This window comes from Hylobates moloch, unplaced genomic scaffold, assembly GCF_009828535.3.
Source record: "Hylobates moloch isolate HMO894 unplaced genomic scaffold, HMol_V3 SCAFFOLD_8, whole genome shotgun sequence".
NCBI lineage: Eukaryota > Metazoa > Chordata > Mammalia > Primates > Hylobatidae > Hylobates > Hylobates moloch.
In genome coordinates, this window is record NW_026652283.1 from 44,479,744 (window position 1) to 44,507,176 (window position 27,433).

Below are 27,433 nucleotides of genomic sequence, written 5' to 3' on the forward strand. Positions count from 1 at the left end.
GTGAGTGAGAGTTGACATCTGGCTCTCTCCTCACCCTGCACCCTGGGGCTGGAACACAGCAGACACACAATGACCACGTGGTGCCACTCGGCCTTCACAGATGAGCACAAGGACATCCCTCCCCGCCAGGCCCAGGAGCAGGGCAGCAGGGCAGCCCCACATGGACCCCGTGCTCACAGTTTGGCAAACTGGACAGAGCCTTGGCTCTTCTCCTTCAGCAGCTATCACGCTCTCCCAGGCCCGGCCACCTGAGCTTCTCATCCGTGTGGCTTTGGCACCTAGGCCTCTAGTTTCATTACCTTGGGTTTGTATCTAGTTCCAGATGGCGTACATGCAGAGATCTGGGCAGGCTGCTTACAGGCATTCTCTTGCCCTGCCTCGGCAAACACTTTGCCACATGTGGGTGAATGAGAGGGCAGACGCCAATGGGTTAGGATTCTGAGACCCCTGTGTTCCTGTGGGGTTTGGAGCAAGAGCCTGGTTGGCACAGCAGTGAGCACATCTGCTCACTTCAACCACAGGAAGCCAGGGGTCCCAGCTCACCTACCTTCCAGTACTGTGCTCAGTAGCCTTGACAATGCAGGGCAGAGGGAACAGGGCTGCCAGAGCTTCAGGACTACCAAGGCCCAGGCTAGCAGGCACACAGGCTAGCGAACACCACGAGCCCCTCTTCTAGTGCATGCCAGGGCTACAGAAGACTGGGGCTGGATGAGCTCTAAGACTTGGTCAGGGAGCTCTTCCCTCACTTAGTCATTTATGTCTGATGGTTCCTTGAGCACAGATAGGAAAGTCCATCTTCATCCCTTTGACAAATATGTATCAAGTATCTATTGTGTGTGAGGACCCTGTGCTGGCCACTGGGATAATGACAGGGAACAAGGTGGACTCATTTCTCCTGCCTGCAAGGAAACTGCTGTCCATAGGTCAGGGAGACAGGCAGAGATACAAACAGTGGTGACAGCCAGGATGGCTTCCTGGAGGAAACAATGGTTCCAAACAGGTACAGTTGGCTCTGAGGTGCCAAAACACACTAAAGGTAGAGCAAGTCTTTTTTTTTTAACAGAGTCTTGCTCTGTGGCCCAGGCTGGAGTGCAGTGGAGCAATCTCCACTGCAACCTCTGCCTCCCGGGTTCAAGCAATTCTCCTGCCTCAGCCTCCCAAGTAGCTGGAATTACAGGTGCACACCACCACACCTGGCTAATTTTTGTATTTATTTTTTTTCTTTTAGTAGAGATGGGGTTTCACCATGTTGGCCAGGCTGGTCTCGAACTCCTGACCTCAGGTGATCTGCCTGCCTCAGCCCCCCAAAGTGCTGGGATTATAGGCGTGAGCCACCGTGCCTGGCTGGTAGAGCAAGTCTTAAGGGGCATTATATTATAACTGCATGCAAGAGAAGTTAAGACCAGTTTGGCTTTGTGCGTGTGTGGACTGAAACCCAAAAGCCAGAAACTCTCTGCATGTGTCCCTCACGGAGCCATATGGTCTCTAGTCTCTGTTTTTCAAAATTTGCAGGACTGATGACTGATTGGACAGTGGTGCAGGAGGGAAGGTCTCTGCATGTCAGTGATTAAGTGGCTGAAGATGCCACTGCCTGAGACGGGCACTATTGAAGGTAAGCAGATCTGGGGTGGGCAGGACAGAGGAGGCTCTCAGTTATATGGATCTGGAGCTCACAGGAGCGGCCCAGACTGGGGACAGAGACCTGGAAGTCATCAGCATATGGTTGGTAGTGGTCAAGATGATCCAGAGAAAAGGGGCTGAGCAGGAGAAAAGAGGAGGCCTAGGACAGAGTCCCGGAAGAGCAGAAGAGGAGGTGGTAAAGGAATCAGAGACAGTAGCCAGTGAGGAGAGGGTGGGCCAATGAAACCAGGGAAAAGAACTGTTTTAATAACTCAGCAATGGGCAGGCATAATTGGCTGAAAAGTATACTTTTAAAATTTGGGGGCCGAGAGGGAATCTCTAAATCCTCAAAGTTCTGGAAAAAAAAGGCAAAAATGCTTAAGGATGCATAAAATTTGCAATACCTCCCCCATGGTGCACCAAAATTACTAATGGTGAAAAACCACTCACTGGAAATATTCATTTTTGATCCGTTTGTCATCCAAACCAAATTGTTTTTCCAGAATCACTGGCGCCAGTCCCATCCCCTCCTCACACACCAGGGGGCGCACACGCACTGTTTGTGAATTCAAGTTCAGGACAAAAACTGGCAGTGAATCAGGTGGTTACCAGAACCTGATCCCTCAGCCCAGATCCCTGAACACCACAGCAACCTTGCCCTGCACATTACCACGTGATCCCGGAATCCAGGCACCTCAACAATCTCCAAATTTTATTTCTCACCTGACTCCAAACTTACAGGGTTATCAGAAAGACCCCACAGAAGAAACCCCACAGAGGAGAAACCTCATCTCTTCTTCTGCTCAGTTAACTGACCCAGGGCAGTGGGGGTAGGTCCCCCAACCTTCATGGTGAAGCCCAGCAAGCGGCGGAGGGGGGAGGAGGGGTGGGGTAGATAGGAAAGAGCTGGTGTGGCTTTGGCTGACTCTTAAGTGGTTGTAACATGGATTGCGTGGGGGCGGGGTCTGGAGGCAGGGGCTCTTGGATTGAAGCTCATCAAATCCCTCTGATCAGTAGGTCTTGGAATAAATCTTCACGTAGGTTATTAGTTTCACCCAGAAATTTCTAGGGTCATCATTTGAGTTTAGTATGAGAAGACAGAAACTCAGTACTGAGATTTAAATTAGATTTGGAGGGCATTATCACGTCTTTAATTCTGAAGCCAATGTAAGGTTCACAGCTGGAATTGGTATAATACTGGGGTATTAGCCAGTCTCTGCTTGGGGTTGACACTAGGTCAGAGAAGTGGAGGGTGAACATGAGGATGAAGGGGCTTTGTGTGGAGTTTCTGCAAAGCCAGTCTTATCTAGGGTTCCAAGATTATTATTAAAGCTGGGTTGGTTTAGGGTCCTAAATGGTCTGAAGGTTGGGTGGGGTTTCAGGTCAGTATCTGTGTTTGGGGGTCCTTTTATGGTGACCCAATCCCAACTCTGGAATTGAGAATCCCAATTCAGAGTGCATTGGTGTTGATCTGGGAATGGGAGAGCAGTACTGGAGTTTTATGTAAGGCTTGGGGTTCAGAAGAGAGAGAACTGGGGTCCATAGCAAGGTAGCTTTTGGACTTTAGGGTTCATTTAGGGACTGGGGGCTGAGCATTAGTACAGGGGTCCATTTAAGGTTCAGGGTTGGTGCTAGCGTCACTATCAAGGTTAGGGCAGGTAGAAGTAATAAAGAGGTTTAGAGTCAGAATTGGTATTTGGGATCAGTATAGAGGTTCAGAACAAAATTACTACTTGTGCTAATTTGGGGGCAGATTAAGGGCTTTGGACTCAATATTGGGTTTAGGGCAAGGTGTGGGCTCAGTATCAGGTTCAGATCTGTATGGGGAGGAAATGGGGTCCTAGAGTGGTATTAGGTTCATGCTAGGGCTGGGAGCCACTGGAAGGATCTGAATGTAGTATCAGAGTTTGGTCTGTCCATGTTCATTATTGGGGTTCGGGTTCAATATTGAGGTTCCGGTCGGTTTCGACTTGGCGTTAGGTTGTGGCCTCTCTGGGCCTCAGCGGCTCCGCGGCTCTACGAGCGAGAGTGCACGAGGGGAGGGGCGGCGCCGGGGGCGCGCACGGCAGGGGCAGGGGCGCGGGCGCGAGCGCGAAGGGAGCGCGCGGCTGGAGCTGGCGCGGGAGCGGCGGGAGCGGTGGCGGCGGCAGAGGCGGCGGCTCCAGCTCCGGCTCCGGCTCCGGCTCGGGCTCGGGCTCCGGCTCTAGCTCGGGTGGCGGTGGCGGGAGCGGGACCAGGTGGAGGCGGCGGCGGCAGAGGAGTGGGAGCAGCGGCCCCAGCGGCTTGCGGGGGGACATGCGGACCGACGGCCCCTGGATAGGCGGTGAGTGACCCCCGGGCCCCCCGCCAGCCCCCTCCGCGCCCGTCCCTTCCCCGCTCTCCTTGCCCTCCCCGCTAGTCCACCCGGCGGAGCTGGGGGCGGTCCCGGGGGGACGAAGGCGCCGCTGAGGCCGGGCCGCGCCCCCACCTGCCGCGCCAGCAGCCTCGGCGAAGCCCCCCCCACGCCCCAGCCTGGCGGCTCCTCCCCGCTCACCCCGCGGCAGACGCGCCCCCAGCGCTGCCGGCTGGCTCGCTCCCCGCCGCCCCTCGCCGCCTCCCTCCCTCTCCGCCGCACCTTAGCCGCAGCCCGCTCCCCCCGCCCAGCGCAAAGTTTCCCGTTTGCGTTCTTGCTCCCCCTCATCGGTCCCGCCTCGTCCCCCCTTCTAGCGCGGACGCGCTCCGGGGGCGGCCTTCAGACCCCCCAGCTCCCCGCTCCGGGCGGGTCCAGGCCGCGCCCCCGCCCCCGCCGCACAGGCGCCCCCTCCCAGCCGGCAGGGGATCCGCAGCCGGCGCGCCCGGGTCTCGCTCGCGGCCCCGGCGCACGTGCGGTCCCGGGCTGCGCCGGGCGCGAGTTTGAAGCCCCCCACCCCCCTCGTTCGCGAGCACGGGATGGGGAGGGGCCGAACGGGCTGTTCCCGCCCCCAACCGGGTGCAACGCCCTGGAGGCCCTGGAGCGACCTGTCCCGTGAGGACGTGGCCACTCGGACCCGCTCCGAAAGTTCACTCAGTGGCCGCCCCGCGTCCCGTCCCGTCCCGTGCCTGCTCCCCATCGCCGTGCCCGCGTCTCTGTCTCGACTGCTTTCTGTTTTCCTCGGCGTCTCTGCCTCCCCGTGTCAGTGCCTCCCAATCTCACGCCCCTGCAATCCCAAGGGTCTCTCCAGCTGTCTCCATTCTTTTTCCCCAGGTCACTCTGTTCTTTCTCCCCAGGTCTCTCCGTTCTGTCTCCCTGGGTCGTCTTGTACCCTGTCCCTGAGTCTCTCTGTTCTCTCCCCCTGGGTCTGTCTGTTTCTTCTCCCTGGGTCTCTGTCTCCCTCCCTAAGTCTCTCTCTGCCTCTTGTCTCTCACCCGTCTCTTGGTGTCTCTGCACTCTCTGTGCTAGGCGCCCCCCCCCCCCCTTTCCCTGGAATGCAGCCCCTCTGGTTCTTCCACCCCGGAGGGGGAGGGGCTAGACTTTCTCCCCATTTCAAGCCCCCCGTCCCCCAATGCAGGGCCCCTGAGTTGGAGCAGGTTGGGGGTGGGGAGCGCTACCTGCCTGAGCTGTGAAATGGGAGAGGGAGGCTGCCCCAGCCTGGGGGTTGTCTGGATCTCCCTGAGGGGCCACAGGGCAGGGCCGGGAGGCTGGATTAGGATGAGGAAGGCTCCACTTCTGAAGGAACAAGGGCAGGGGTCCAGAGCGACCTGGTGTCGGATCTGGCCTGAGAACCAGGGAAGTGCACTGAGGTGAGAGGCGTAGAAAAGGATGTGGGGTGGTGGTTCCAGGCGGGTGCTCATGGGGAGGGATCTGCTGAGAAGGGAAGATCTGGTGGGGAATCCTTTGGGAGGCTTCGGGGATATGAGGGATCCAGAAGAGAGTTCTGACAGGCTATCTAAGGAAAATTTCTGTGCTTAGCTCCTTATTAACTCTTGCTTCAGGGAGCATGAAAATCCCTGTTTTTTACTGATTATATGAATGTGCCTAGGGCTTCAAGAAGGAGCAGGTGTAACTCCCCAAGTACAACCCCCTACATTCTCAGCCCCAGGCACAGGCCACGCTTTCTCTACCCTCTTGCCTTCATTTCCACACTCAGCTCACCCCCTCCACCCCCACACACACTCCCTATTCAGCTGCTTTCTTGCCCCCATTCGCATACCTGGGCCCGCATGCCGGCCAGGGCTCAAGAAATCTGTGCCTGCACACTCTCGCAGCACACCTGTGCACATGCACAGTCATCCTTGTGTATTTTTGTATATGCACTTGCTTGCTCATTTTACTTGCTCAATCTCCCTCTTATCATTTGAAATGTCTTTATAGTGTTTTTTTTTTTTTTAGTTTCCTTTTCCAACTGCTCTTCCTCTTCCCTGTTTCTTTCCTTTAACAAGAAAATTGTTTTAACATAATTCCTTCCTTCCTCCCTTTCTTCCTTCTTCTTGCAACTACTGATACCTCCCCTTTATCCAGCTTTGTGTGCCCTGTGCAGGTTGGCTTGGTGTACAGGCTGCCAAGAGAGGAGGGGGTGGTTGGGTGTTGGTGAAGGAATTTGGCGGGGCAGAGTTAGACTGCAGCAAACGTAAACTAGCTACACATCTTTTACTGGGAGTCGTATTGATATGCAGCAAAATACTAGCCCTGGCAGATTGGTCACAGTCCACCCTTTTTTCCATCAGCCCGAACTATGGGAGTCTAGCTTTGAGGGTCCTCCCTGGGGGGGGGGGGGGGGGGGGGGGGGGACCCAGACCTCCTGCAATAGAGGGGTTGTGATACACACCACGGCTCCTCCACTTTCCAGCTTCAGGCCTCAGAGAGTCCCCCTTTCTCCCTGAGTCTCAATTTCACTCCCTGTAAAATGGGGCAGCTAATCCAACCCGGACTGGGTCCCAGGGCTGTTGTAAGAATCCAAGGGAACTGTGTGGCAGTGCATCGTCAGCAGTGGCAGTCACTTCCCTTGTGACTGACACTGCTGTGTGCTTGGTTCCAGCTTGCAGACAGGGCCCTGCCCTCGAGACGCTCGTGGTCCTTGGGGGAGCAGGTTGCACCATGGGAATGCAAAAGCAATTCAGTTACCTGTTATTGATTGCTGACTGTGTGCCAAACCCCGGGGTAGGCACTTTCAGCCCCAGCTGCCTTGCTTCCTTTGGGACTAACAGCTGTGTAGAAGAGGCAGCCCACCCCTAAGGTTCAGGCATCTGCTCAACTAAAGCAGCTGCAGTTCTGAGTTGGGTTAGAACATTGGAAGAGTCATCAAGAGATGGGGGAGAGTTCAGAGGTCAGAGTGAGATGAATCCCAGAGGAGACCAAGAAGAAGTGATCTGAACTGGGTTTGAAGGGATGAATAGGAGTTTGAAGAAGAGAGAAAGGACTTGAGGTAGATAAAAACCAGTATGAATAGACTGGGAGGTGTTGTCACTTGTGAAGTATTCAGAGATGTGGGAGGTCACAGAGGGCATTGAATGCCCTGTAAAGTACCTATGATTGTACTCTGAGAACCCAGAGAGAAAACACCAAAGGTTTAAAGCTTGGATAGGGAGGGTGGAGTGTGCTGTGGTCAGGTTTATGTTTCCAGAAAACGCTCTGTGGCTATGGGAAAAGGATGGAGACAGGATGCCCAGTGGCGCAAGAGGGTGCAGGTAAGTAAGGTGAGAGAAGATGCTGGCTTTGATAGGTGGTAGCATGGAGCCATCTTGAAGGTACACTCACTTGTCAGGACAGAATGATTTATTGGATGTGGGAGTGAAGGAGAGGAAGAGGAAGGAGTCCAGGTTCCTGGGAGTGGTTGAGTGGGCCTTCACTGAAGGCCCTGAAGCTTCACTGAGTTAGGGACTTGGTGAGGAGGGGCAGAGAATAAGCTCTTATTTGGACATGTGGCCCTTGAGGTACTTGGGGCATTTGAGGCTCAGTGGGGGAGGCGCATCAAGGAGGGGCTTTGGTGTGAGGGTATGGGAGAGAAATGTCGGCCTCGCAAAGAGAAGCAAGAGCTGTATGAGAGAGCACAGAGCTGTGCACATTGAGAGAAAGTAACCTCCGACAGTGGTGAAGAGCTCGAGTTTTATACTGCTAGGATTGGACTCTGTTTGCTAGCAGCGTGACTTTAAGCAAGTGGCTTAACCTCTCTGAATCTGCTTCCTTATTTGTCAAATGATTATAATAAAAACCCATGCCTTACAAGGGTTGTTATGAGGATTAAAGATAGTATGCATAAAGTGTGCGTAGCACAGGGCTTGGCATCTAGTGAGTACTGTTTGTGTTTGCAGTTCCTGTAATCATCCTCAACAGGGGTGGGTAAACCCACCCTCCCATCAAGGATCACATGAAGTTGCCTATAATAAGAAAGACTGCTAAGGTTAGGGTACCTGTCTGCCTGAGGTACCTGCAATTCTGAGCTGAGATTAGCAGGTCGAGGAGCTCAACAAAGGGGGTGCCCGCCCCTATTGTTATCGATGGGATTGTATGTGTTGCTCAGGTGTTTGACCTTCAGGTGGGTGGGCTTGACAACTAGAGGTGAGGCCTGCAGAAGAGACTTCATGTTCGGGGTAGGAGGAAGGGAATTTTGAGAAGGGGCAGCTTTGGGGCATTGAGTTCTCCATTTCCTCCCACCCTCCCTGGGCCCTGGGCTTCTACTGAGGCTCTTTCCGCCAGCATCTGCCTCTGTGGTCCAGATGCGCCACATCTCTGTGTGACCATGACTTCTAGGTCTGAGAACTCCGGTTTTAGCTCCTTAGCAGTATTTTAGCTGCTGTTTCTGGGGACTGTTCCTGGTGCAGCCACAGGGGCATTCTGGGGGTTGCTCCAGAGGGCAGCTGTGCCTGCATTCCCCTAGATATCGTCGACTTGCTCCTGACCCACTGCCGGGCCAGGTTTCCAGCCTGGCAGATGATGGGGAACCCTACCAGGGCCAGCCCTGCATTGGCCCCAGGGGCTTTCTTTCTTGATATTGGCCATGACTGTGGACTTCACCCCTTCTGAGGCCTTCCTGGGTACCAAGCAGTGTAATTTCTTTCTTTCTCTTTTTTTTTTTTTTTTTTTTTTTTGGTGGGGGGTTTGAAACAGAATCTCACTCTGTTGCCCAGGCTGGAGTGTAGTGGTGCAGTCGTGGCTCACTGCAGCCTCCACCTCCTGGGCTCAAGTGATCCTCCCACCTCAGCCTCCTGAGTAACTGAGACTACAGGTGTAGTCCCACCTGGCTAATTTTTGTATTTTTTTAGCGACAGGGTTTTGCCATGTTGTCCAGGCTGCTCTTGAACTCCCTGCTCAAGGATCCGCCTGCCTTGGCCTCCCGAAGTGCTGGGGTTACGGGGGTGAGCCACTGTGACTGGCCAGCAGTGTGACTTCTAACTTGGGTCCTGAACCATGCAGGCCCTTTCTGAGTAGCTTTCTAGTCAGCCTTCCAGGTGTCAGCTCTGGCCCTGTTCTGGGGGTGTATCTGGTTGTCCTGGGCTCTGTCCCAATGTGAGCGTAGAGTGGTTCTGGGAGCTGCAGTTGGTGAATCTTGAGTCTTTATTTGGTTGCCTGATAGGTTGTTTTGAGGCCAGTTTGATCCCAGACTGATGTGGTTCAAAGTTACTGTCCGGCTTTTCTAGTATCCTGCCCTCATGCTGTTCTGTGTGCCTCAGGGTCTTTGCAAATGTTTAGTCTTCTAAAATGGCCCCTGGCCACTTTGGGTACACACCTCTTTCCAGGTGTGGCTTCTGCTCCTTGTAGGGCCTGTCTCAGTCTACAAGCACGAGACCCTGCTGTGGCTGGGTGTGGCAGCAGCGCCTGGCCAGCTTGGGGGGCCTTTCCCATTACCCAGTTCCCTGCCTTGGACTCTGCCCCTCTGCCCAGGGTCTCTGCACAATGGTGCAGCCAAAAACCTCACTTGAATACTGTGAGGCCCTGCAGGCATCTCTAGACAAATGGGCCTTTAAGTTTGGGGCCTGGAAGCTGGTTTGTCTGGCCAGACCCGCTGGGCAGCCTGTATGCTGGGAGCAGCAGCTGCTGGAAACTCAGCTTGGGGAGCGGGGAGGGAAGCATGCAGAGAGGGCTGCGGGTTCTGGTGCAGGTAGGTGGGGCAGTGGAGGCTGGCTCGGTGAGCTGGCGAGGGCCATCTTGGGTCAGTTGGGATGGCCTTCAGTCAGTGAGAGCACCCCCATATTGGCAGAGGTGGTTAGTGCAACTTGAGGGTAATTCCCAGGTGCAGAGGTGTGTCCTTGATTTCAGGATGACGGTCAGTCTTGGGCTGGTGAGGACATTCCCACGCACCACCCTCCCACTGTGGTTTCTTTGTGTCCGTTATAGGAGGAGCCAAGGTGGCAGAGTGGTGTGGGGCGGGGATCACTGTGCATGTGGGGGCTTGAGGTGAGAAGCCTGCTACAAGGTGCAGCTTGCGTCGAGTGGGCCAAACAGCTGAGCTTCCGTGAGGTGGTGATGAGGTGGTGTGGGTGTGTCTGACCCCCACCCCCACCCCCACCCCTACCCCCACCCCCACCCAGAATGGTACCCACGCTAGTGAGGGCTCAATAATGGCTCTAGAAGGAAGGGGCTGGGCTCTGTCGCTGCGTGTGTGCCAGCGGAGGAGGCATCCAGGGGCACACCTTCATTTTAAAAATTATAGAGAAGCAGAAAGTCAAAAATAAATATTGCTTCTGAAGCTTCTTTGAAGACTGGCATGTATGTTGGGGTGTATTCTTCCAGGCTGGGCTGTTTTCTTTGAACTCATTCATGCATTCATCCACTCATTCAGTGTATGTTGACTGAACACCTACTATGTGCCAGCTGTCAGCCAGGCGTTGGGGATACGGAAATGAGCTGGGCAGCCACAGTCGATGCTCCTATCAAGCTTATGGTAGTGACTCAGTAATTGTAAAAATATATAAATAGTCATGTTTGTGGTCACGGCTCCAAGCCAAGGTCCAGGCAGGTAGTCTGGGACATCGTAGAAGGCTTCCCTGAGAAAGTGCCCCTAGATCTGAGATCCGAGGGTAAATTGGCCAGAAGAGCATGGGTACCCTGTGCCAGGCAGTGGCATTCAGCACCAGCAAGGCTGGGAGACAGGAAGAAATTTGGCACATTTGAGGATCAGAAGAGGAAGTTCCCGTTCTGGCAGCTGGAGAGCATGGGCAGGTAGGGCTGCAGAGGTGGGAGGGGCCGACTCTGCTTGGCTTCGGGGTCATGCTGAGGAGCTGGGCCACAGAGTCTACTGCTGAGGTCAGGGACTTGGTCTGTGTGGCTCACAGCTATATGGCTGGTGCCTGGAAGGACACCCAGCACATAGTAGGTGCTTAAGGAATATCAAAATGCATGAGCGAGGGAGTGAAGGGAAAAGATGGGCATTTTTACCAGGTGGGGATGGTTCTACATAAACATTTCCATAACCTGCTTTTTATTCTGCATAAACAGCAAATTTTTTAATGTCTTTCTATGTCAATACATATGCTGTTGTGATGAAATTCTTGATGTTTTCTCATGTTTTCCTTTCGGTCCAGGAAGGAGCGGAGGCCCTGGTGCCCTGCCCTTGGTGCTGAGTATCCAGGAAGAGTGACTGGGGTGAAGAAGCAAAGACTCGGTGAGTGTGCCCCACGGAGTGGCCAGGAGTAGGGGTGCACAGGGGTCCTGTGGGCCAGGCTGAGCAGCTTGGATTTGATGCAGGGTCAGTGGAGAGCTATAGAGGGGGTGTCAGCAGGGGGCATGACATGACCCAGTGTGCGCTGGTGAGAGATTGTGGAGGCCTGGACCAGGGAAGCAGTGACAGAAGTGGAGAGAAGGGATGTGAGTGCTATTTAGGGAGGTGGAGTAGACAGAACATGGTGAAGGATTGAATGTGGGGCATGAAGGAGGGGAGGTGTCAAGGATGGTGCCCGAGTTTCTGGCTGGAGTGGATGCTAGAGGTGGATGGGGAGTGACATACAGCTCGTCAGCCACTGTAGGTGCGAAATAGGCTTCCGGGTGATGTCCTGGGACTTACACCAGGACCTGTCTTCTGCTTCTCCATTCACCACGTTTCTGTAGAAAAGACTGTTCCCGTCGACTGTAGGTTGTGGTAGAAAGAGCATGATGCCTGCAGGATCTGGGCATGTCCTCTGCATCTCTTTGATGTCCCCTTGTCCTCTCTGTCTGTTAGAAGCACAGAATGGGTGGGCTGGAGTTGCAGGGAATGAGGTTGGTGAGTTGGTTTCGAGTCAGCATCATGGGCCTTGGATGTCAGGCTAAGGATGTTAGACTTTTTCCTGAGGGCAATACAGCAGCATTGAAGGTTCTTAAGCAGGGAAGCAATATCCGTGCGTTCATCTGTCCATTGCCCATCCATTCATTCATTCATGGAACACTGTCTGAATGCCTGCTGTGGAATAAAGTGGCAAACAAAAGTGCAGATTTGCATTTTTATGTGCTGAAAGGTGGCATTGGTCTGTGTGCAGGATGGGTTGGAAGGGAGTGATTGAAGGCAGGAAGGCCACCGAAGAGGCAGGAAGTGATGAGGTCTTACTAACACAGTGGCAGTGAGGATGGAGGCAGGGCAGATTCAAACTTATTGATGGGTTAGATGTATGGGATGAGGACAAGGGAGCGTTTAAGGAGGGTTTGCGGGCTTGGTGACTGAGCAGATGGTGGTGCTGTCCCCAAGACTGGACACCCCGGAGGAGGAGTGGGATTGGGGCAGATGAGTTCGGGTTGGGCCATCCTGAGCCAAGAGCTCGGTGGGTCTGTTCACCCTCTGTAAGCTCCTTGAAGGCAGAGCCTGTGACTATCTTGTTCATCACCCTGCCCACTGAACATCTGGACGGGTGGCTGGACTAACAAGGCTGTGGAAGAAATGGGTCTGGCCTGGGTAGGGAAAGGAAATGTGTATGTCCTGGGTGTCTCCTGGGGTCCAGACCCTACGCTTGGTGAGATGGGCACTGGGGTTATGTAGAGGGTGCAGCAAGAGGGGCTGTGTCACAGGTTGGAAAGGTCAGATGGGGAGGGTGGGTGTAGGGACGCCATGTGTCCCTTCGCCTCTCCATCCTCAGATGATGGTCTGACCTAACTCGAAGTCCAGTCTTGCCAGAAGAGGTACCTGAGGGTGGAGCCCTCTGTCCTCTCGGGAGGCCACTAGCTGATGGCATGTCTGGTGGGGTGCAGATGGGGTGTGCTATAGGGCCTGACTTCTGGAGGCCGGGTAGGGCTGATGTGGGGGTACAGGGGAAGATACTCTGAGATCCTGAGGCCAGGTGCCAGCTAATACAGGAGTTAAGCCAGGTTGGAGCTTCCTTGGGTACAAGGCCCAGGGTGCCCACGGGGGATTGGGTTCTTGGGCAGGGGCCAGGTCAGGCTCTAGGCTCAATTGGCAAAGGATCTTGTTGTCTGTGTTGGGGTTTCTCAGCCTCAGCACCGTTGACATTTTGGATCAGATAACCCCTTATTGTGGGGGCGGGGCTTGTTATTGTAGGGTGTCTAGCAGCATCCCTGGTTTCTTCCCCCTAGATGCCAGTAGCACCTCCCTGCTTTCCCCAGTCTCGACAATCAAAAATGTCTCCAGTCGTTGTGTAATGTCCCATGGGGGCAAAATTACCCTGAATTGAGAAGCTCTGGTCTACAGCCTCTTGCTACTTTCACTATACTGTACAAACCTGGAAAACTGGGGAGGGTCAGTGGGGAAGATGGATAGTGATGAGCCACTTGAGCAGAGTTCTGAGGGGTGAGTGAGTACTGGGGCAGGAGGACATTTTTTTCCAATAGACAGAACAGCAAGTACAGAGGCTTGGAGGCACAAAGTTGGGAAACAGTAATCCAAGGGGGACCCCAGCCCCAGAGGCTTAGGGGTTACAGCTGCAGGAAGATACCTCTGCTGGTCCCCTTTGGTCATTTGCCTCCAGAGTTAGTCTCCTGCTGACCCTTTGCCGCCTCCGAGTCTCTGCGACACTCCTCCTAATCTCCCCCTCCACTCCTCAGTGAGATGGAGAAACTGAGAGCTGCGATAGGGTGGGACTCAGTCCAGCTGGTGGGAGCCCCGATACCAGCCGTGGGAGGGAGGGCTGTTCCTGGCTCTGCTCACAGATTCTGGCCAACTGGCTGGAGGAGGGAAGGCGGCCTCACCCTCTTCCCCACAGGCCCCTCCTTCCCTGGGTCAGGGGTCCTGGCTGAGACTGTAATTTATTCCCGTCATAATCCAGTGGTTGATTTGGTGAGAGTTGGAAACATGTTGGTTTTCCCTTCCCAAGTATAACAAGGCCTGTTTCCGCCTCTGCGGCTGCTGCTGCAGTGCCACGCGGTGAACTGTCCAGGACATGACAAAAGGGCTCGGTTAGCTGCCCGCTGGTTAGAAGATGAACGGCTCAGAGCTCTCCCTGCCGACAGGCGCTTCCCTTCCTGTTGCCCAAGTGCTGGCCTTTCCTCTTGGCTGTCTGCTCTGTAGGGCCCTGGATACCCCTCCTTCTGCTCATGTCCATTTCTGGGCCTCAGGGTCCTGGCCTGGTGAGGTGAGGTGGGGGAGGCTACAGAAACAGGTGGTATTTGGAGACTAATTAATATTTGTGAATAATAATGCATGCCCAAGGAAAACAAATCCATCTGTTTTTGCGTATTTATGACGAGGACTCAGGAATGATCCCAGCTGTTCTCCAGCCAGGGAAGCCCCCATCACATGGTCCCTTGGGCCCCCACAGAGGCTGGCAGGGTGGTTAGGGTGGGCTGCATGGAGGTGACATGGCTTCTGTGTTTTGTAACGTGAATCTTCTGTGGCGTTCATATGTGAACGCTGTGGCTTGGTCTAGTGCCTGCTTCTTCCTTTTCCCTCAAAGCAGTGATTCCCAGGCTCCTTGGTTTCATGAACCAATACAATTTCCAAAAGTACTCAAGAGCCAGACATGGGGTTGGCAATTTTTTATTTCGCCAAGTAAAGGCATTATAAAAAAACAACTGCTATCTGCTATCCCCATCATTTCTTACAGGAAAGAACATTTTAACACCAAGGACAATATTTGAGAATAAAGGACAGTTCTTCCCAAGAAAGGGCAGTTGGCAGCTTTACACTGACGTAGCAAAGGAAAAGGATATATTAAAACCATTCTGAATGTGGAAAAATTGTGTCCAATTATATTCTGTAATATCATACTGTATGTAATTGTGTTCCTGCCCAAGTATGTCAGCTTGGCAGAACGGATGGTCCACAGTGCAATTCTTCAGAGACGAGCTTGAGTGCCCAAGTGCTCCGGCCTTGTTTTTATCTCGGTTGTTGAAAGCCCAGGCTCACCCAGCCATGCTGGTGAAGTGGGTGCTCTGCTGTGAACACCGTTGCATGGATTCACAAGGTGCTCAACCTCGCAACTGCAGTCAGGCCAGCAGCAGCCCTGCCCCCTGTTCCTCTCCCACCTTCTCCCCACAGGTGACCCTGGGACTCTGGGGGCTGGTGTAGGGCCAAGGTCTAGATTTGAGGCCAGGCCTGGGGATCCAGGGCTGCTCTGCTCTGATGAGGGAGGCCCTGGAGCTGGGAGTGGCCTGAACCGCCTGACACCAGGGCAGGCTCTGTGCCTGGAGTCTCGGGGCGGGAGGCAGTTTGCTCTCGCCAGGAGCTGGTGAGGGAGAGGCCCTGGCTCGTACAGCTGTGTGGTTGCCAGAGTAGTTGCCTGAGAATGTGTTTGTGTGTGTCCCTTGTGTTTCCCCATCTCCCTGGGCATCTGAGTCCATCATGGACCACTGGAAGAAGCTCTCTGTTCTACTTTCTGGATCTGAACAAAGTGTCCTGAGCACCCCAACCCAGATACACAGGGGGTTCCTGGAGGCCCCACGTTGGGGGTAGGGTTATCTGAGGCCCAAGTTCTCTAACACCCATGGCCAGACTCTCATCCAGGCTTGTACCACATGGTTGTCTGTTCTGGGAGTTTATCCCCACGATGGCTCTCCTGGGAGCTCTGCCCCCACCATGATGTCTGTAACAGCACGTTACACCTCTGTGATAATGTATGGGGACTTGCACCCCTGTAATGTCCTTATCAGGCAGCTGCACTCCATGATGTCTGTACCCTCTGTGTCCACCCACGTGATGTCTAGACCACACGGTTACACCTCCATGATGTCTGCACCTGGGAGTTACACTGCTATGATTACTGCACCAAGGCGGCTACAGGGGATTAAGCCTCTGCTCATTGTACTGGGGAGCTGTATCCCGTGATGACGGTGCTGTGCATTTTATTTTCATAGCAGGGAGATATGCTCGTGCTGGGGGCCTATGTCCCTATGAAGCCTGCCTGGCAGGGGTTGCATGCTTGGAATGCTTGTTCCTGCGAGTTAACCTCTGTGACTATTGTATTGTTATACCCCATGATGCCGGTACTAGGCGACTGTACCCTGTCCTTTGGTGCAACACAACTATTGAGTTATAAACTCATGTATCTCAATCAGGGGCTCCAGGATGGTCCATCAGGGGACCATACTCCCATGATGACCTGGCCTGGCATAGGATACCAGATGTGTCCACAGGCCCAGGGAGGAAGAGCCACTCATAGTCCAGCACCTGATGGCCACTGGGAAGGTGCTCCATTGTTGGCTGCATGTGGCACCATAGCGCAAGCTCAGGCAGGGCCTTAGTGATGTGTGACCTCCATCCCAGTGTGGCCTTGCAGGTGTCATTGTGGTCTCAGCCACCTGAGCTCTGGGATCGTGGAACAGATCCATCCCCAGCGTGGTGTAATGGGGCTGGACACCTGTCATGCCCCTTCAATGTTCTTACTTTGTTGTTCAGCTCCTGTCTCAGATTTTTGGTGAGATCCTGGGGCAGGGGACAACTCCCACCCCTTTTCCTTTGTGTTTGGCCCCATCCCACTTTGCAGTCCCACCATCTTTGTCCAACACCTTTGTTCAGCTGCTGCCTTCTGACCTTATGACCTTTGGTTATCTCAGTTGAGACAAGGGTTCAAATTTCAGAAAAGACGGGAGCACCTTTGAGCCCTGCCCATTCCTGTTCACCTGCCCTGTCACCTTGCAAATTCTCTTAACCATTGTGGGTCAGCGGGTACCTGGGTCTGATCACAACTCCCCTATCAAAGTCCATGTGTATCACTGCGGGGCCCCAAGGCGTGTCCACCGTCATGCACTCTGCTCTGTTGTGTCTTCACAGCATTCATGAGGGATTGACCACGTCTCACCCCTCTGCCCAGAGCATGGTGTGATCAGAGCTTGTGGGCACTTCCATACAGCCCCTGGTGCCCCCCAGGTGAGGGGTATGGGAGAGAGACCCTGGGTAGCTCACCAGTGGGGCCAGGGAGTGATAGCAGCGTATCTCCCATGTATAATGCGGCCACGCTAGAGGCTTCACCCAGGTGCCTGCAGGCACTCCAGGCCAGGAGCCTTGGAAGTAAAGGCCTAGAGGCATTCAGCCAGCCCCAGACGCTACTCAGTCTTTTTGTGCGTAGCTTCCTGTCTCAAACATCGGCCCCTGAGGTTCGCACCCCATCCTCCCTACACTTGTTTGACTCCGGGCTTCTGGGGCAAGGGCAGAAGAGGTGTGAGGTTTGAATTCTAGGGTCTAACACCCCATTCCTGGCCACTAAGGCCTCTCTGTGGTTTCTCTGTGAAGTGAGAAGGTGCCACGGGAATTGGGTAGGATGAGGGTGGCCAGGCAGGGCAGCAGCAGCTTGTCAAGAGCACGTCCTGGCGAGCACTGATGGGTTGTGGCTTTGGCTGGAAGCCTCTGATACCTGGAGCCCGTCTTCTGCTAACAAGCCTGTGTTCAGGGGCCTGTGCTCAGCGTGCTTGTGGAGTCTGGCCTCCCACCTTCTCCCTCACTGCTCCTTGTCACTGTCTTGTCTCTCTGTCCTCTGTCCCACGTAAGCATCTCTCTGACCCTGTTTCCCTGTCCTCTTATGGGGGTGAGTTAGAAGCTCAAGGTTTGGAATGGAACACACTACATCCTCTGGTCTCACCCGCTCCCTGTACCCCCTACTCGGGTTTAGAGAATGGCTTGAAGGCCTCCTGCGCTCTTTCTCCCTCCACTGTGACTGTTGGGCTGTCCTTATGGGTGCTGGGGAATAAGTGAGGAGCTTGGGTGGTCACTGGGGTCAGAAGATCTAGGTGGTCATTGCACAGCCCAAGTGGGGGGGCTCTGTTGAACTAGGCTCTGGATGGTCAGTGAGGATGACTGGGGGTCAGGAAGCATCAGGGGTGGGCATTAGGGACAGCAGTAAATACCAGCTAACTGGCTCTGCCCTTCTCTCCATTACAGGTGGATTGTCCTGGGCTGTGGCTGGCTGTGGAGCTAGAGCCCTGGATGGCCCCTGAGCCAGCCCCAGGGAGGACGATGGTGCCCCTTGTGCCTGCACTGGTGATGCTTGGTTTGGTGGCAGGCGCCCATGGTGACAGTAAGTCTGACCCCTCAAGGTACAGATCTCCCAGGTTGAAAGGTGGCATCCTTCCCAGCAGGAGTCTGGGATGGGGACAGACCAGCTACTAGGAGAGACAGGATGGCCAGAAACCCTTTAGACCTTCCATCCTAGAGAGCCCCCACTGCTTGGAGAGCCTCTTTCTAAGGAATACCTGGGTACTTAGGAGCATCTTTAGGCACCAGAGTGGGGCAGTCGAATCGTGACCCTGTCTTATGGGGCTGGGGTGAGACCTGTCCTGGATTCATGTGGTCATTGTGTGACGTGCGCGTGCATGTGCCGTGTGCACTGTTGCAGATCTGTGCTGAAGGCACAGTGTGAGCTACAGCCAGGGGTCGGCATGGGAATGGGGGGGTGGCACGCAGGGCATGCGTATGGATGTGTGCCCAGGACGCGGGTGTGTCCCTAGGCCCAAGGAGGGTCAAAAGCGGGAGCCACCCATAGCTCTTCCCCTACGCTGGACCCTCAGGATCCAAGTATGCAGATCTGAGCCCCTCCTTCTCCTTTCACGGGGACCTTCTAGGCAAAGGAGCATCCCCCCCTTCCCCAGCTCCTCAGCCCTGGAAATGCGGGGAGGATTGTGTTTGGCCGGCAGGAAGCTGAGCAATGCCCCTCTGTGTGTGTTTGTGTTGGAGGGGGGTGGAATTGTCCCCATCCAGATCCAACTCCGAACTTTGGTCCCTTTCCTGCTGCCCTTCCCCCTGCCTGGCACTATGAGACTGGCCGCAGCCCGCCCCGTCACCATGGTTACCACTGCTTGGTTACTGGTGGGAGGCGGGGCACAGGGCAGATTTAGCCAATCTGCAGGCTGAGGGGGAGGGGCGAGGTCGGAGCCAAGGTCCCTGGGGGAAGGGGCCGTTCCCAGCCTGTCCAGAGCCCAGGGGTGATCCAGGGCCAACCCTGGGGTCACCAGGCCATAGGGCTCCCCCACCCACCTCCGTATCTCTGGGCACAGATCTCTCCCCTTGCCCCACCAGGGCTCTTTCTCCTAATGGCTCATTAATTATTCAGGAACTGATTCTGGAGTGGGGTGGGACTGGCGTGGTCCCGCCCTTTGTCCTCAAGTGCTGGGTCCTGGGTGGAGCTAGAAGGGAAAGGAGAAGGGGCAGGCATTCCCAAGGGGTGGGGCAAAGGGTCATGGGAGCACCAGGTACCAAAGAGAGGGCTGGGCAGGTGAGAGCAAGGAAAAAAGACAGGTGGGGAATCACATGGGGAAGTGGGGCAGGGGATCTCCAGGCCTGGCTGGAACCTGCAGGGGCAGGTTGGAGTAGAAAGCCATATCGGGTGTGACCCCCATGGTTGGCAGGAAGGTGAAGGCTTGTCCAGGTATGGTCAGCAGCTCTTGGACATGGAAGTACTGTCCTTGCCCTCCCCGCCGACCCAACCCCAGGCACTTTCAGGGCCTTCAGACAGGAGCTCTAGGGCAGGGGAAGGATGGCCCAGTTGGGCTTCGACAGATAATACATCCTGGAAGAAGAGCTGCCCTCCTCCTCCTGCCTCAGACCCAACGTGCCCCAACCTGTACCCCTCACTCTCATCCCCCAGCCTGCTGTCTTCCCATGTTCTCTCCCATGAAAGGCATTACCACCCACCCGGTCACCCAAGTCAGAACCTGGGCCTCCTCCAGCCTCCTCCCTCCGTGATATCCAACATCTAATCCATCACCAAGCTCCGTTGCCTCTACCTTCTGAATATCTTTGGAATGCATCCACTTCTGTCTCTACCGCCTTCATCCAAGCCACCCTCGGCTCTTGGGCTTTTGCACGCAACAGCCTCCTGACGGTTTCCCTGCCTCCAGTCTTTCTTTTCCTTCCTGATCCATTCTGCATCCCAGAGGTAGAGTCACGTCACAAGGTGAAAACATCACCGTGTCACTCTTCAGTTTAGAATCCTTCATTCCCTCCCACCCCCAGGGTGGTAACCCTTCTCTAGGCCCTGCATTATCAAGCTTCTATCAACCTCATCCCTCGCTGTCCCCCCACCCACCCCACTCACCTGCCATGCTGACTTTTTTTCAGTGGATCACCAATTCCCAGTAGTAATTAGTAGGGGCAAGGCGGAACAGTTTTTAAAGCAAAGAACCTCCATGCTGGTTCCTTAGGAACCAAAGCCCAAAGACTAGGTCTTGAAGGTGTAGAAAGCAGCTGAAGAAGCTGAAATCCTGCCTTATCCAGGTAGGGGTTTCGGGGGACTCAGGCCTTCTCCCAGGCAGAGAGCCATGGGGCAGGAGCCTGGGCTGGGGGTCATAGTGACCGAGCCCCAGGAGCCAGGGTCTGTCTTCCAGGCCTGTCTTACACTGCATACACTTTTGGATCTCTCCCTGCACTGAGGCCGGGCTCAGGCTGAGCTTGGGCAACTACTAGCCAGGGGCAAGTGGCCATACATGGACAGGGCCGCTGCAGAAGATAGGGTAGGCACCCCAGAGAATTGACAGCTGGGGCAGTGAAGCGCGGAGCCGACAAATGTGTTTCAATAGGCCTCTTAACGAGACAAATGAATGGGGGCCCTGGCCTCTGAGGGGAGTGGAGGGAAGCGGGTGGAGAAGCAGCTGCCAAGAGTTAGCCCAGAGGCCCCAGTGTCAGTGCCGCACGCGCAGCTCCAGTGGAGATTTGGGCACACATTGGGGTAGGATCTGCCGCAGCGCAGCTTCCCCAGCCAGGCTTCGTGGCTTCTCAGGCGGGGAGGTTGTGGGGCCAGAGGTGTCCTGAGCCAGGGCAGAGGTTTTTGCTGATCTCAAGTGCCTGTTGCGTGCCTGCCTTCAGGCAGGACCTGGAGGGTGGAGGCACAGGCTTGTGAGCAGTGACCACAGGGAGTGCTGGGTGGGTGGCACTGACACAGGCCATGGCAGAGGAGCTGGGAGGCTTCCTGGAAGAGGGGAGCCCTGAAGGGTGAGTGGACATTTGCTAATGGGGGGGTATTGCATAATGAGGTGGGGTTGGGGGGAAGAAGCAGGAATGTGGCTGGGCCTCTCTGTGGAACTCATGGGAGAGCCACAGTGAGAACCCGACAGCATGGGACAGAGGTGGGGTCCCGAGACCAGGTGGGAGTGAGACCCTGGTTATGGCCCATTTACCCAGAATCCTAGGAGCTCAGAGCAGGGTGCATGCTGGCTGGAGGGGTGGGTGGCGGGTGGGTAGACAGAGGTGGGCAGAGGCTGAGGAGCTGGGAGTGTCTGTTGTGTCATTTCCCTCCTCCCCAGAGCCTGTGGAGCACACAGGGTCTGTTGTCTGTCGTCATGCTCTCCCCCTTGTTCTATGGGTGGCCTGTCTAGACTCTGCTCCCTGTGGGACTTCACGCAGATTCCCTTGCATTTTCTCTCTGGGCCTGTTTTCCTATTGCACAATGGGGATAATCACTCCTACCTGGAAAGGTTAACTGAGGTCACATGGATGAGGCGCCTGGAACCTAGTATGTATTCCCCTTATCTGAGGCCATGACCTGGGGCTCTTGCTCTGTCCCTGGGAACCAGGCTTGTCTCTGAGTGGGCTCCAGGGGGGTACCAGGAACAGTCACAGGAGCTCACTGAGTTCCAGCTTAAGCTGCTCAGAGCCGGGGAGATCTGTCTCTCCAGAAGCTCCCTGCCCTGCCTTCGCCGGCCCTCACGGCCCTGCCTCCGTGTGTACATGTGTATGTGTACTCCATGGGAAAGGCACAAAATAGCAGTCTCTCCACAGAAGAGCCTTGATGGTGGCCCAGTTTGACTCTCCCTGGGGCTGGACCCCTACAACCTCCCTGGGAGGTGGTTGCAGCCCCCTTCCTCCAGCCAGTTCCACTTACTCCTTTCTTAGGCCACTTCCTCCCACCCTGCATGGGCTTGGTGGCTCGAGAATGTTGCCGTCCATACCCCAGGAGCCGTGCTGAAAGGGCTGTGCGGCCCCCGACTGCTGTGTGTGTCAGGGAGGGGGCACGCTCTCGTGGGGTGTCAGGCCAGGTGGCGGTGGGTAACTGGCAGAAAGGCCCTCCTGGTGTGCTCTGGTGGCACCCTGTTGACCCAGTCTCAGAAGTTGTGTTCAGACCCTCACTGAACACCAGCTATGGGTCAGGCACGGGGCAGAGTAGTCCAAGTAGCTTGGTTTGCTGCCTGCCTGGGGACCTGACACTGTGGGATCTGGTCAGTGCTGGGATGGGAAGCCCCGGGCGCCTCAGGCCATGGGACACAGAGCAGGCTCCTACAGCAGCTTGGCTGGGTGGGACATGAGAGAGGGGCCGGGCTGGGCACACTCAAAGGCAGGGAGGAGCCTGAGGGCCTGGCCTGTCAGGGTGGCCTGGGTGGTGGGTCCAAGCTGTGTGCTCTGCACAGTGCTGGGCCTGTACTATAGTAGGTGCTCAAAAAATACTTGTTGAAAGAGTAAAGAAGCCAGGTGTGGTGGCTCACACCCGTAATCCCAACACTTTGGGAGGCCAAGGCAGGTGGATCGCCAGAGCTCAGGAGTTTGAGACCAGCCTGGGCAACGTGGTGAAACCCTGTCTTTACCAAAAATACAAAAAATTAGCCAGGCAATGGTGGTGTGCACCTGTGGTCCCAGCTACTTGGGAGGCTGAGGTGGGAGGATTGCTTGAGCCTAGGAGGTGGAGGCAGAGGTTACAGTGAGCCGAGATTGTGCCACTTGTAGTCCAACCTGGATGACAAAGTGAGACCCCCCCCCCTCCAAAAAAAAAAAAAGAAAAAGAAAAAAGACTAAAGAAAAGTGAGCCTGAGAGCTTAGGAGGAGCACATTTCAGAGGGGAGCGGAGAGAGGAACATCAGGCCCCTTGGTAGCTGAGGAGAGGTGCGGTTAGATCTGTGCTTCCCAAAGATCCTCTGCTGAACATAAGGGCCAACGCCTTGTCTCCGGTGCTGTGTCCTGCGGGTGGAGGTGGATTGGAGGGAAGCGGAGGGCGAGGCCTGGTTGAGGGGCGGGGCCTGCCTGTCTGGTCCCCCGGGCTGCCTAGGGCCAGCCTGGCCGAGTCTGTTGGGTGGGCGGGCAGGGTGCAGGCTCCTCTCCAGCCTCCAAGGGAGGGGAGTTGTTCTGCCTCCTCGATAGCCCCAGGCCTTGGGCACAGCCCAGCCTCCCACGGCTCTCGGGCCCTCCTCCTTCCAGGCCGCCGGTGACCCACACCTGGCTCTCCTCCCCGGCGTCTCCTCTCCGCTTCTTTGTTTGGAGCGGAGGCCCCGCCCCGCCCCGCCCCCAGGCGCACTCGCCCGGCCATTCCGGTTCAGCAGGTTCCAGCCCCCGGTTTCTGCCGCTGCAGGTCCCGGCAGGAGCTGGAGGGGCACTTTCTCCCCGGGTTTCTCTTCCCTGGTGCAGCAGGGGCCGCGGTCCTCATCCTCCTCAGTTCCTCAGTTCGGTCCTTTCATTCTCCAACCCTGGGTGCCAGGAACTGGGTCGGACACTGGGACAGGAAACCAGACAGGCATGCTATCTTCCCTGCCCAGGGTTATGTTCTAGGAGGGGAAGCAGCCATTAATCAAACACCAACAATGTGGAAAAGTAATAACTTCACACGTGTGCATAATAAACCGTGAGTGAAAGTTATAAGCTCGGTAGGTAGGTAATCAGCTAGGAGCAGTGCTGTGGGACGCAAGGGAGTTACCCGGGAGTTTCAAACTAGGAACTGAGCTCATGGGTTGGGGGCAGGGGGACTGGAGAAGGCAGTGATACTTAAATGGAGAGCTGAAGGATGAATGGAAGTTAGAGTGTATGGCGGAGGTTGGCAGAAGAAGCAGCTTATGCAAAGGCCCTGTGGCTGCAGGGAACATGACATTGCTTCTTTAGAGGAACCAAAGCTGGGGCTCTGGGGAGAGCAGCTCGGTCAGACCCTGCGGCTTTGTCTGCCATAACAGGTGTTTTGAGAGTGATTCGGGAGGCCTTTGGAGGGTTTTGATACGGCGGGGTGTCGGGGAAGTCTGTCAGCTCACTCTGGACACTGAGTAGAGAACAGACGGGAGGCATGGGGCAGGCCTGGAGGCAGGAGCTCCCGCGTGTTAGGCCAGTGGAGTGCCAGTCAAGGGAAGGTGGTGTCTGGACTAGGGTGTGGCAGCGCAGGTGGAGAACCCTGGGCTGCTTTGTGGAGGGCTTCAAGTGTGGGGGAAGAGTGCACAGTATGGGGGTGGGGGACAGGAGACACCCCCAGTGGAGCCTGAGCAGGAGAGTCGTGTCTGAGAGGGCCCGTCTAGAAGGAGCAAGAGAGGCCAACTTTGCAGACAGCTGCAGGTGGGAGAGCCTGGAGCCTCCTTCAAAGGGCATTCAGGGGAAGGGCAAGGCACACCGGGGGGTTCTGGACCTTTTGTGGTGTCTCCCTGTCTTTCTGGCCCCTACAGCCTCCCTGAGCTGGCTACCCCAGCCTGCCCTAAGCACTCTAAGAACATAGTCAGTCCCAAGGTCTCCCTCCAGGGAAGGCCGTAGGTGAGCTTAGGAGTGAGAAGGCTGGATCAAAGCCTGGCTCCACGCCTGCATCCCTCTGACTTGCCAGTCATTTCACCCTCCGAGCCTCTATTTCCCCACCTCTTAAATGGGGATAATAATACTACCTACCTTATGGGATTGCTGTAAGACTGATAATGCTGGTACGAGTGACGGCCTCCCTCATGGAAGGCCCACCACATAAAGCAGTTTACAGACATCTCATTCCATCTATGATAGAATCCTGTGTCACTATTGTGGAGATGGAAAAAAAGAGGCTCAGAGATGGTGAGTGACTTGCATAATAATTACATAAAACCCCCAGAGCCCCTGGCCCCTGGAGTTCTCAAAAGTTCCTTCTCTGTTGGTACCTGCAGCTGCCACTCCCTACCCCGCTCCCATAGACCCTTCTCCTCCTTGGAGACTCTGCCCCATCTGCCGTCCCTTGTCTGCTGGATCAACACCTTGTCCCTGTCTGCTGGCTCCCATCAGTATTTAAACATTGCCTTTCATATCTGTCTTCAAGAAAAAAAGAAAAACAAAAATTCACAAACCTCCCTTCCCGCCTCATCCTTTCCAGCTGCCGGCTGTATAGTCACCTGTACTTCCCTCTCTCCCTCATCGCCTCCCAGTCATTCTTTGGCCTTCTTTGGTCTGGCTTTGGCCCCCACCCACCACTCCACTGACTCTGTTCTTGTCAAGGTCCCCAACAGTCTTGTGTGAACTGTTTTGCACCAGGTGTTTTACAGTCAAACATGCCTGAATTCAGGTCCCAGATGTGCCCCTCACTGGCATGTGATCTTGGACAAGTGACTTGACCCCTCTGAGCCTGTAAACTGGGGATAATAGCAATGAAGGACTAAAGATAAAGAACCTGGTGCAGAGTGGGTGCTTGGCAAAGGATTGTCATCATTGCACACGTTTCTGTGCCAGGGACCAGGCTGGGCCTGGGCTCCTGGGGACCGAACAGGTGGTCTGAAAGGTCATTTCTCACAGCACTAGCCCTTTTTGGAGCTGTTTATTGGCCTGATTAATAGGAAACGGATCAGCTGTCAAGATTAACGAGCTATTGCTACAAGATTGTAGCAAATGGGTTGGGCTTCTCTGGGTTCATGACCCTAGGTGGTGGAATTCTTAGGGATAGGGGCTGTGGACTGGCCCTGGTATGTGTACTGAGGTGATGAGGGTGCGGCAGTGCCATGTCTGAGCCCCTACCTTTCTTTTCCTCCCTCTGCCTCCCTGTGGACACCTTGAGGAGACTGTCAGAAGGCAATAACCAAGTCAGTGGGGGAGGGATGGGAGAGGCAGATTTACAGGAAAGTATTCACCTGGGAAGGCATCCAGAGAGACTTAGGAACTGGACTGTCTAGGCCTTTGGGACTGCTGCTGGTATGTGGGGGCTGGGAGAGAGGGAGGAGTCACGGTTCCTGGCCGGAGCCCCGGGGTGGATGGTGGTGCCATCACTGAGATGGAGAGCAGGGGGAGGGACATCTCTCAGGGAGAGCTGGAGCTCTTCCCAGCAGCTCTCCAGCACGCCTTTTTCCTGGAGCTTGGAATTGATGTGGGGCGGGCAACAGAAGGGTGCAGTGGTAGTGTGAACCCCAGACTTGGAACACCTGGGTTCGGATCTTAGCTCTACCACTTACCAGCTGTGTCATATTGGACAAATCCCTTAACCTCTCTAGGTCTCTAGAAACAGATACAGTTATAGCACCCACCTCATATGCTTAACAGAGTTAAAAAATGTTAAACTCTCTGAACAGTGCCTGGCACATACTAAGCTCTACATAAAGGTGAGGTGTCCTTGTTTTCTTTGTAGGTCTTTCTCTCTGCCCCCATGACTGCCACCTGCCTCACTGGCCATTCCTGTAGTGACTGTGCTGTGGTGACTTGGTGTCTCCATCTCTTCTAGGCAAACCTGTCTTCATTAAAGTCCCTGAGGACCAGACTGGGCTGTCGGGAGGGGTAGCCTCCTTCGTGTGCCAAGCCACAGGAGAACCCAAGCCGCGCATCACATGGATGAAGAAGGGGAAGAAAGTCAGCTCCCAGCGCTTCGAGGTGCGTCTGTGGTGGGAAGGGGTCGGCAGGGCTCAGGGTCTGCCCACACTCTCTCCTTTCAGTCTCCCTCCTCATGGACCTTTTGGAGGTGGGAGGACGACTGACCCTGAGCAGGCTCCTGTGTCCTGAGCAGGCTGTGACCCCATGTCTGTCCTCTGACAGGTCATCGAGTTTGATGATGGGGCAGGGTCAGTGCTTCGGATCCAGCCATTGCGGGTGCAGCGAGATGAAGCCATCTATGAGTGTACAGCTACTAACAGCCTGGGTGAGATCAACACTAGTGCCAAGCTCTCAGTGCTCGAAGGTACGTGCTAGGGAGACATGTGGCACCAGTGGGCTGCCGGGCTGAGGCGTGGGAACAGCCAGCCAGCCAGCCCTGATCCTGTCCTGGGCCCATGGGCATTTGGCAGAAAGGAGGACTGGCCACCTTGGGGTCGGTGAAAGTCGTGGTGGACAGGGATAGTCGTTGGATCTGGCCTGGATTGTGCGGCTTATGCTGAGGCCAGCCATGTGGGGCATGATGCCTTTGTATTCTCCTGCTGAGCCGGGTCGTTGCTTGGGTGAGGTCTGGGGTCTGACTTGAGGTGTGGAGCCGCAGCTGTGTGTCCCTTGGGTTACGTGGTTATGGCTGTGGCTGTTTGGCAGTGAACCGGATTTCCATGTGGAGGCTGGCCGTAGGTGTCAGGCAGGTGTGTTCCTTGTTGCCCCTGTGAGCTGAGGGGTTGGGGCTCTGTCCGTGGATTTTAGTGTGTTCTCTCACTTGGTGGCTTCTCCATTCATTCACAAACACTCCCTGGACCACCTCGAAGTCCTCTGAGCACCGAGGAGGAGCGAGCTGTGTCTAAGCCAAGTCTTGAGGACAGGTGGGAGTTGGGGGTGGCAGTTGGCAGCTAGGCAGGTGCCCAGGCCCAGAAGCAAGAGAGGATGGAGCTTTCAGGGAGCTCTGAGTAGTTCAATTTGGGTTTTCTGGAGGGCAGAGGGGGAGCTAGAGAGCACAGGAAGAAGGAGAAAGCAATTCAGCATGAGTC

At 55.3% G+C, this 27,433-nt stretch overlaps 1 protein-coding gene across 16 annotated transcripts in view; it reads left to right on the forward strand.

The window, feature by feature from the left end:
* Positions 1 to 1,593: 1,593 nt before the first annotated feature.
* The window catches only part of PTPRF (protein tyrosine phosphatase receptor type F), a 97,588-nt gene continuing 71,748 nt past the window's right edge, over positions 1,594 to 27,433 (forward strand). For 14 of the 16 annotated variants that reach the window (XM_058442370.1, XM_058442374.1, XM_058442378.1 and 11 more), the window contains exons 1-5: positions 3,763 to 3,943; positions 11,098 to 11,177; positions 17,808 to 17,943; positions 26,260 to 26,405; positions 26,568 to 26,709. In XM_058442370.1, the coding sequence (XP_058298353.1) occupies positions 17,853 to 17,943; positions 26,260 to 26,405; positions 26,568 to 26,709 (379 nt within the window). In that variant the 5' untranslated portion in view covers positions 3,763 to 3,943; positions 11,098 to 11,177; positions 17,808 to 17,852. Of the gene's footprint in view, positions 1,613 to 3,762; positions 3,944 to 11,097; positions 11,178 to 17,807; positions 17,944 to 26,259; positions 26,406 to 26,567; positions 26,710 to 27,433 lie in introns of those variants that run through there. The other 2 variants (XM_058442371.1, XM_058442379.1) reach the window with 2 other exon arrangements.